The 10466-nt window shown below is 47.1% G+C and overlaps 1 protein-coding gene across 1 annotated transcript in view; it reads right to left on the bottom strand.

The window, feature by feature from the left end:
- Nucleotides 1-10466, bottom strand: part of TLL2 (tolloid like 2) — a 78946-nt gene that overhangs the window by 37434 nt on the left and 31046 nt on the right. Inside the window, exon 3 of the mRNA XM_035897398.1 lies at nucleotides 2636-2713. Coding sequence (XP_035753291.1) covers nucleotides 2636-2713 — 78 coding nt within the window. The remainder of the gene's footprint in view (nucleotides 1-2635; nucleotides 2714-10466) is intronic.

A 10466-nucleotide genomic window follows, 5' to 3' on the forward strand; every position in this document is an offset into this window, starting at 1 on the left:
GTTTGTTTTCACACGCTAAGTCTGGGCGGTTTGGAAACACATGCAGATAGGACAGTCTCTGCTGGAGGAGGGATGGAAAAGCTGAGGCACTCTATACTTTGCACAAATCTCCATCCATGTTGAATCTCTTAATTTTACTGAAAAGGAGCAAAAATACAAAAGGGAAAACAGAACATGTCTCATTTCTTGCTAAAAAGGCAGAGGAGCCCTGGCTGTGTGGTGCTTGGTGCTGGCCATAAAACCTGCCTGAGGATTCACACAGGCTTCTAGGCAGGACCTGCACCTTGCCCTGCATCTGTGCCACTGCAGCTCTGCTCAGACAGTGGTTACACCTATGTGAGCTGCACTTCTAATGTGGTGTGGGTCTGACCCAGCAGAAAATATCCTCCATTCAGAGCTTCCTGGTGTGTTTTCTGGCCCCATTTGCTGTGCCATTGGTGACCCCAAACCTCAAAGCAGCCTTAGTCCTGCTGGGCTTTACTAGCACGTGTAAGGACTGTGTAGACACCATTTCTTAGCTAAGCTGCCTGTATTGCACAGCCAACCCATCAGCTGAACTTGGGCAAAGGAATAACAGAGTGCAGGGGTTGCTACAACTGCAGAGAGCGCTGGCCTAAAGGGCTCGCTCTCCTCACCTCGAGAGGCAGCATGGCTGGCGGTGGCTCCTCAGTGCTGGTGGGCCTCTCTGAAGCTCCTGAGCAGGGATCTAAGCTCCAGTTATGGTCTTGTGATTCGTTTGGAAATCAGCAAGACCAGCTACAGCTTTGCTTCCCAAGTCAGGGACATGGGCCGCTGGGTTATGAAAAAACACAAGCCCTACTGAGACCTTCCTCCAGTGACTAGGGGGGCTGCTGAGAGACTCTTCTTCCATTCACCCCTCCAGGGGCAATGTGGGTAAGCAAACCACTACTGTCAAGGCTGAGGGGATCAAAACAATGGGAAAGAAATTAAGGCAGTGTAAGTAAAATTTGTGGGTTGAGATAAAGACAGTTTAATAGGACAGAAAAGGAAGAGATGATAATAACAACAACAATAACAAATATACAAAGCAAGTGATGCACGATGCAATTGCTCACCACCGGACAACCAATGCCCAGCCCATCCCCGAGCAGCAGTCACTGCCCCTCAGCCAACTCCCCCCAGTTTATATACTGAGCATGACATCATATGGTCTGGAATAGCCCTTTGGCCAGTTGGGGTACGCTGTCCTGGCCGTGTCCCATCCCAGCTCCTTGTGCACCTGGCAGAGCAGGGGAAGCTGAAAAGTCCTTGACTGGTGTAAGCACTGCTGAGCAACAACTAAAACATCAGGGTGTTACCAACATTATTCTCACACTAAATCCAAAGCACAGCAGTGTACCAGCTACCAGGAAGAAAATCTATCCCAGCCGAAGCCAGGACATCTTCTCTGAGTGGAAACAGGCAGACAGAAGCACCAACATAGCTTTGTAAGCAGAAGCCCCCTCCTCAAGTGCTCTTGCCCGCAGCTCCACTGCCGCAAGCCTGCCAGCAGCTCAGGAGACATGAGCAACTCCAAGGAGGGAACAGAGCACTAGGCTGTGAACACAGCAGCCACGAGTGTGAACATCCCCCCATGGACTGACCTGCTGTGTGGTCTTTCTGCCTTAGTGCCGCTATTTGTAAGAGGGAATCAGTAGTCCCTCCTGCACAAAGTGGCTTGCAATCACCTTGCAGGGCAACCCCATGGAAATGACCAAAGATCAGAGGTCTGGGCTGATCCTGTAACCGATACATTACCTACATGAGTGGGAGAAGCCAGCTGCAAAACTTGGCCTGTGTGACAGCTCTGCTTCAGGGGAACAGAAGCTTAAACTGTTTTAGCTGAAACAACCCTACAGCAAGGAGCAGCCAGCCAGCATTGCACTCTCTGCCTTGGTTTTGCTGTCCTGGTGACAGTCATGGCTACCCGTATGTACCGGGTCTGGCTGGGATGGAGTTAACATTCCTCATAGCAGCCTGTAAGGTACTGTGTTTTGGATTTGTGGCTAAAACACTGTGGACAACACACCAATGTTCAGGCTATTGCTGAACAGTGCTTGCACAGTGTCAAGGCTTTTTCTCACTCTGCTGAGCCCTCTCCACTCCCCAAGCCAGCAGATGTGGGATAGGTAAGAAGCTGGAAGAAGATGCAGCTGGGAGAGCTGACCCAAATTGGCCAAATGAATATCCCATACCATACCTCATCATGCTCAGCAATTAAAAACTGCAGGCGTTTGTCTTCCAAGGTAGCCACTGCTCAGAAACTGGCTGGCCATCAGCTTGTGCATGGGGGTTAGCAATTGCCTTTATATCACTTGGTTTTGGGTTTTTTTCCCCTCTTTCCTTCACTTATTAAACTGTCTTCATCTCAACCAATGAGTTTTCTCACTTTTGCTCTTCTGCTCTCTCTCCTATCCTGCTAGTGGAGGGGGACAGTGGGTGCTTGGCTGCTGGCCACAGTCAACCTACCCACCCACAAGGCAAATCCACCAACAGCAACAAATGCAGGTGCCTGGGCAAGGCTGGTGTCCTAGGCATGGAGGCACACACATGTACACAGGACAAAACGTAGTTTTACAGGGGATAAAAAAGTAAATAAAAGATACCCAAAGGTCTGGGTGGGGTACCACATTACCCTTTTTAACTGCTTTGTTACTACGATCGCTTGAAGTGGTGTTCTCACTTGATGAAAGAGACTGTTCTCCCAGGCCTCCTGCAAAGGAAAAAGAGCAGAGACACATCTCCCGGTGAGTAGGCTGGCAGAGCTCTGACGCGGGAAGGGCAGCGGCTGTCAGTGATGCCATTTGGGGTCTGCAGCCACAGAAACTGGCTGCTTTCCCTGTACAAGGAACAAGGACTAAGAGCCTGATAAAGCTGGGCTCTTTTCCTGGATTTGTTCCTAGCTTACAGTGACATCTTGCAACTCATTACCATCCTGTGCTCTAGTTTCTCCATATACTGAATAGGCAGAAAGCCTCTTCTAGGGAAGGCTACTTTCACGGGCATATACCGAGAATAGGAGCTATACTATTGTTGCCACCCTCCTTGTAAGCACCACTGTTAAATTTCAAATTAAAAAAGGTACACTTCAAGGCAAAGAATGATCCACATTCAGACCAATAACCTCTATCAACTCTCATACATCTAGCCTGAATTCAGCTTCACCTGAAAGTAAAAGTCCTTCTCTGTGAGGTTACTACCGACTGGCTACCAAAGCAGAGAACTGTGTGACGTTAGCTCCTGGGTACTTCCTGTGCCTTGTCTAGCACCAGCTATCCCTCCCTTTTGGAACAGCACTGCCAGGCACACGGAGGTCCCCAGCTTGGCCGCAGAAGTGGCTCCCTCCAGCTCAGACACCAAAACAAAACTGGTTGGTCCCACTTGGAGTGCCTCCCTGCCTGGCTCTCCTATTTCCTCCACGGAAAACTGACTCATGGTGTTCCCGCAACGTGCGATACACCAACGTGCTGGGGGAGGGAGTTGACCGCTTGATGTCGCAGCCATTGGGCCCAGAAACCACAGCAGTTCCACAGCATCTTTGTACCAGCACTGTACCTAACCCGCGCCTTTCCTCCAGACAGCACGGCTGCTTCCCTCCCACTGGCGTGCCGCAATGCAGCATTGCTGGCAGCGGGGTGCAGGGGATGCAGGAGAGACTCCACCAGGTTAGGCTGTCGGGCCGGCACACCAAGAGGGCTGAGAGGGCTCAGTGCATCCAGAATCCTCTACCATAAGATGAAGACTCACAGGGAGATCCTAGGTCCCCAGAAAAGTCACATTGCTAGGGAACGGAGATAGAGACCCCTGTCTATAGCCCCTACTGGTCTTTTGATTGTTAAAGTACCATGACATTTAGCAATAGCCCAGTTCTTGACTAGTTTTTCTGATGTGTGACACAGAAACAGGATCTTCCCTCAACACTGGATCCATTCTGCCATGGAAAAAGATTTAACATGTTACCCGTTGCCAGAAACTCATATAAAACAAACAATAACCTGTTCACACTTCTGTTTCAGAGGACTTCAGAATAGTTCTGCTCACTGTAAAGGAAAACACCAACTGCGCAAACCCACCTGTGCTGCAAGAGCAAACTGAGATCTCCCTCCCTTACACAATGTTACCACTAAAGTCTGATTTCTATAAGCACCGTTACATCCACCATGGTACCTACAACCCTAAGGTCTACAGACAACCCTCCCATGAACAGCACCTAAGAGAGAATCACAACCAGGTAAGACAGGAGAAGGACTGAGTTCCACTTCATATTCAGAGGTATTTTCTCAATATTGGTTTTTTGTGGTATTTTTCAGTTTCTTAAAGATGTCTAAATGAATAAAAAGTTCGGAGTGCTTAATGATTTTACACCCTACCATAAAATCTACCCAAGAATCTGCTGATTGTCCCACCAAGGGGAGGGGGGAGGAAAGGATGGAATCTCCAACATGAGGAACTGTGTACCTTAAAGCCTCTCAAGGCTCGTTTAGATGTCTCTTGCCTGTTTGCAAAAAAATACATATGAATTCTAAAAATCAACATCTGTACTTTTCAATAGGTACAAATCTTCATACTTTAAACCAGAATTCTACAAGGAAGGGGCCTGGGACATTTCACACTGCTCCAGCCTCTCACTACGCTGGCAACCTGAGCTATGCCAAATGCAATCTTCCAGGTAGCATTTAAAGTTCCTGGGACAGCTTTCCACTTTTGGCCATCTCTTACACGCAGGTTGACGAACAATCATACAGTCTTGAGATCTGAATTCTATCTAGTACCAGCAGCTGCTGTGTGGGGTGGGAGACAGCACAAGGAGATGATCCAGCAGCAAGACAACCTTCAGAACAGGGAGAGTAGAAGAAAAATTCAGTTAAAGGGACAGAAAAATGGTTGGAAAACAGGGGAGGGGGAAGAGAGAAGAACAAGGCTCTGTCTTCTGCAGCTGTCTGTCTTCCAGGTTCCCTGGGCTTTTCATTTTGCAAGGTCCAACTTGGGAACACCATAGAAGCCAGAGCGCAACTACACAGGGTAGAGAAACCTGGGCAGGAAGCCACTGAACAGTCACAGACCCAACATGGAAAACCAACCCAGCACCTCTGCAGCAGGAAAGCTCTCTGTGGTGACTGTAGTAGGAGGGAGAACTCAAAAACAGTGCCCAGGGTGAGAAAGCACAACACGTGAGACAGCAAGATGCATAACAGATAAATAAAACGTGTTTTGGGACTACATTGACAGCCTTAGGAAGGTGGTGCTGATACCACCACTGTTGTCCCCCTTCCTCCTTCCCCATCCTGTCACCGTGGTTCCCCTGTGAGCGCAAGGGAGGCTGAATGACCTGATCTCTGCAGAGTCATTAGCAAGAGCAAGTTTCTCCAGCCTTGGTGGCAAGATAATGCTGGAATAGCATGATCAACCACCATATGGAGAAAGGGAGATACTGTTAGTCATACAGCACTGCTGGATGCTTTGTGGACACTTCAAGAGAGATGTCCCACTTTTCAGGAGAGCTGGACATCTTCCAGCCCCTGAACCAGTCTTGCTTTGCCAGCTGGAAAACTCTTCTTTTTGCTCTGGAGCTGGCTTCTTGCAAACCCTTCTCCAGCCCCTCTAAGGGGGCAAGGACAGGGGAAAAGGTGCATCTCTGACACCTTGGAGGAGGGCTGGGAGGATGGTATCAAATTCTACCTCTCCGACATTATACTACTATATTGGAATGTTACTATATATTACTAATTAGAATATCAGGAAAGGGATGATGAAAGACAGCAACAAAATGAATCAGAGGAAAGTAAAATACTCAGGCTCTCAGCTGACTATAGGTTAAAGCTTCCTGGTCCAAGGGACGCACTAAATCAGGGGATTGTCTCCCAAAGGAAGTGCCATAATTTAACAGAGCTTGACTGGACAAAAGCCACTAGATGTGTGAACAGGAACAAGCCTGATTCAACAAGATGGATTGCTCTGAACTCTATCACTCTTTTCCAGCCTCAATGTCCCATCCTAAGATTTCCCTTTGTTTTCTTTCATGCCCAGTCCTCGTCATTTCCTTAAGCCCAAGCTCAACAAAAGTTCCTCTTCTCAGTTAAATTCTACATCCCCAGGACTCCTCACTCCCCCAAAGTATGCTATTCTTCACACAATATCCCATTTGATTTAAAGGAAACCCCAACCAGCCATTCACCACCAGAATTATTAAGGCATGTGGTCTTTGCTGAAGCAAAGGATAATTTTGTATTTCTAAATAAATGCAGCTTGCTTCCAGTCACAAACAGATTGCTTCTTAATTGAACTTGGGAGGTGAATTATATGGTGAATTAGGAAAAAAGAACAACTCTGCATTTAGTGAATTGTTCCCCTAAGAGGGAACTGTATGGGATTGAATTGCAAATGATGGCACCAAACCCTAGAGCCGGGCCCCCTCTCCTGCACCCAAGCTGCTGACCTCTGCCGTGCTGCAGTGTCATTTGCACAGACCGCTTTTCCAAGCTGCGAGCACATTCTTTCCCAGAGATCAGTGCAAGCCTTGGTTTCTCATGCAAAGGAGATGTTTGAATAAACTAGTGTGACTAATGAAATCTACAACATCTTTGCATATTTTGTCTCATTGTGGCCGATGAAAAGGGAGAGCCCTACACAAAGGCCAGATATGGGTGTGCAGATACACCGGATATTTTCAAACACTACTAACCTTACTCATGTGGACAGGGAGCACCCATACCCTTCTCTCCCGCAAGGGTGTTTTTAATCATACATGAGAATTTTGGAACATCCTGTTCCGACTCACTTGAGCTTTTAGATGTTTCCTATCCTTATGATACCTAAACAAATCCCAAAGATTAAAGAGACTTTACAGATGTTTAGTCCTCTGTTCTGATTCTTCCCAAGAGAAGGCTAATGCCTGATCCTAGCAGAACCAAGACAAGTAACTGACATGCCATAATCAATAAATAAGAAAGCCAAGAAGTGCACCTTGCATCTGGAAGCAGCTGCACATACGTTGCAGGCAATGTGCAGGTCCTGTTGCCCCCTCAACACGTTCCTGAAGTTGTACCTCTCTGTCGGACTATTCTGTCACCTCCAAGAGCAGAGTGGATTCCAGCACTACTGCTCCAGAGCGTGAAATGCCCGCATATGTATTGAGGCCTATTATCATAGAAACACTGAAGATGAAGAATGGAGATTCTCAGTTTGACACAACGCTCCGTGGAAAGCCAATACAGTAATAAAAATGCAGCCTTGGTCTACCGCTTACAGAAGGCTGTAATGAGATGAGCAAAGCAGGATTGACTTTTCTGGTTTTTAATGTATATCCAGCAGTTAACAAGCCCTCCAAGACCACTTTCATCCCCAGTACTTCCCACCTGCTGCTGTGCCAGACCAGCCATTGCCTTTCTCCAGCCTGTTTAAGCTTTGTCTGCTTCTCCCACAACCAGGGATAATACAGAATTTGTTAGATTGTGCCTTCATGCAGGGAGCAGTACTAGATCGCCTAAGCTCTTCTAACTCCCGCATTTTTGTGTTTCAATCCTAACAATTTGTCCTGCTTAACAGCTACAACCCCAGCAGGACACCGCTGGACTCCCAAAGCAGGTAACTCAGTTTCTGTGCACGACCTGGCAGAGAACACAGAAGAGATTCTCCACCCAGGGTGGGAATGTTTCACCTTCTACCTACAGTACACTTGTACAACAACTCGTTTTTCTGTTTCCCACAGACCAGCACTTCCAAGGGAGCTTGGCTGACCAAAATAAATGTCCAGTAACTTAAATGCACCATAAATCTGAGATAAATCCACCACACTTGCAACCCCAGCTGTGGAACATTGTGCCTAAACTGTCTGCAGGAGCTGGAGGGGCAGCCTGAGGTGGTAGGTAAGGGTCCCGTGAAGCGGAAAGCAGCAGGCTGCAGCATCGCTGGGAAGAAAGCATTTTCTCCCACTCTCCCAGAAGAAGAAAATGAAAACCCGATTTTATTAAAAGAAATCCAAGTTGTTTAGCTGGAACCAAAATAAAAGACAAGGCATTAGGAGAGAGAGCGCACAAAGCACGCCATCAAAACGACACTGTTTGCAGTTCCCCCATACCACTAGCGTGGGACAGAAGGTGTGTAACCTAAGGCAAGAGCAGGAAGCAGACTCCATTCAGTACCCATACTTCCCACAGGAGAGGGTGGGACTAGGAGAAGTAGTAATATATTGGACCTGAAAAATTTGTCTTCTACAAGATGCAGCTTAGGGGTGAACGTATCTATTGCTCTGTGTGTTCTGCTTTTTTTTTTTTTTTTTTTTAAAGCCCATGTAGTCTGAACCACCAAAGAGGGGGTGGTCAGATCCCTTACTAAATAAGCTTCTGTGCTTGCTTCCACTTGATTACAAATGATGAGTGGCTTCTTGTCTAAAAAAGGATGGGAAAGCCAATCAAAGCAGCTAAGCAGGCCACTGGTGAATAGGGACATACGTAGTGGGCCTAGAAACACCCACCACCTTCCCCTTGAGTCCTTCTAAGACCTCAGAGCTGCTTGAGAGGCAGCTGACTTTATCACATTTTAACACCATCTGTCTTCAAGCTTTTATCTGAAAATGCTGCTCTGGGGCCAGATGAGTTACCCACCTGAAAGCAAAGGAGAAACATCAGTCTATCCCAATATATGTCAAGCTTCATCTCCAGACGACACCTATCTAGAATTTTAGTCTAAAGCCCAACTACAGCCAACAGGAGTTGTAGGTGTCTGAAAAATTGCAGTTTGAGAACACAAAATGTTCCAACAGGGGAAGCTGGAAGGGATGAAGTTTGCAACATCTCCCTTTTTTCCAAAGTGGAAAAGTTCCCACTAAAATCAAAACCTCCCACCTTCAAAGCAATTCCAAGCCAGGATAATTCTTCCTCTCCAGACCAGTGAAGACCCTCTCCATGTTTGCTGGATCTCCCCTGGTTGCTGTCCTCACAGGAACAGGGCTCCATAGCTGAACTTGGCAGGTAGCTACCACCACAATGTTCATCCCCTCCATTGAGGACAAAGGACTTCCAGTGAGCGCTGAGGACTTTGCCAGGTTCTCCTATTGTTCTGATTTAGCAGAAAGTAACTTGACTGTACACATAATTATCTGGTCTCAGGTGGATCGAACCACAGCAAGCCTTTTTCTAATATGTCTTACTGTGGAGAAAAGGCCATTTCAGAGCTGGGACACAACCAAGGGGAAAAAAGCACCATAAAATACATTTAAAAGATGATTAACAATTTCACCTCCCCTGCCTATGCCTTAAAACACCTCACTTTCATAGTCTCATTCAATACATGTGCTAGTTACATGCCGCAGCTTGGAGACTGGATTTAAAAACAGAGGCCACAATGAGGCATCAACAAAACCAAGAAGCACAGGTAACATTAAACATCATCACTGTTCAGAGCTTCAGCTCTGGTGAGCTCCACCACGTTATGACCACGAGAGAAGCTTCTGGAAGAACAGGATAAGTCAAACTTGATGTTACATGCTGCTTTTTAACTTCCTCATTAACCAGTGGTCAAGAACTTTTTAACATAGAAAAAAACACTTTACTGCAGTGAATTTTCTAACCACAGAGAAAGTGATGATTTTATTAAAACAAGCTCTGCTGGGAAAACGCATTCAGAATGCGGAACAGATGTTTCCCAGAGCTGGTGGAGAGTCTATAGCAAAAACCTTTCATAAACCCCTGGGCCCTGGAGATCTGAGCAAATGATTTGAGATAGATCCTTCAGCATTTCCTGTCAGTGGAATAGCTGAAGTTCCCTCAATTTACTTAAAGAAAAATAAATTAAAGAGGAGAAGAATTCTGAACCCCAAATTCCCTGAAGGAATCTGTTCTTCATATTCGGAGTAAGCTGACTAGCTGCAATAACTCAGGAGAGTCCCAGGGTCCAGAGGCTTGACAAGCAGATGTGTCATCTCCACATCAGCTCTGCGAATGCTTGTGCAGGGTGAGGACACTGGCCTCCCAGGGAAGTTCTCAAGAAGAGAAAGGTGAACAGAGCTAAGCAAACACGGGGCTGCCACAAACACGAGCTGCAAAGCGCTGAATGCGCCAAGCCCTTCTGCTGGCCATCCATCTTTGGAGCAGCACAGCAGGCAGGGCAGAAGCGCAGGCAGCACCATTCCCCGCCGCCCTGTGTTTGCCCTGGGCACTTTCTGCTGTTCTGGAAGTGGCAGCATCACTTTTACACCATGATACGTCTCCTTTTTAAAGAAGGCATTGCAAGAAATGGGACAACCTGACCCAACCTCTCCACCAACCTTTCAACCGAGAGTCAATGCTTAAGGGGAGCAATGCTCTCTGGAAGCAAGGAAGGGCTGAGAAGACTGCAAGGGGCCTTTTCCTGCAGGCTCTAACAACCACCTCTGTTGCCTGGGGTAAAAAGACAGATGAGAGAGAAATGAAAGAAAAAAGTTACCTACAACCTGTGTCATGCCACCGATTTCTTCCAGTGCGAAAGAG

The sequence above is a fragment of the Egretta garzetta genome, unplaced genomic scaffold (genome assembly GCF_000687185.1).
Source record: "Egretta garzetta isolate BGI_Z169 unplaced genomic scaffold, ASM68718v1 scaffold56, whole genome shotgun sequence".
Taxonomy (NCBI): Eukaryota; Metazoa; Chordata; class Aves; order Pelecaniformes; family Ardeidae; genus Egretta; species Egretta garzetta.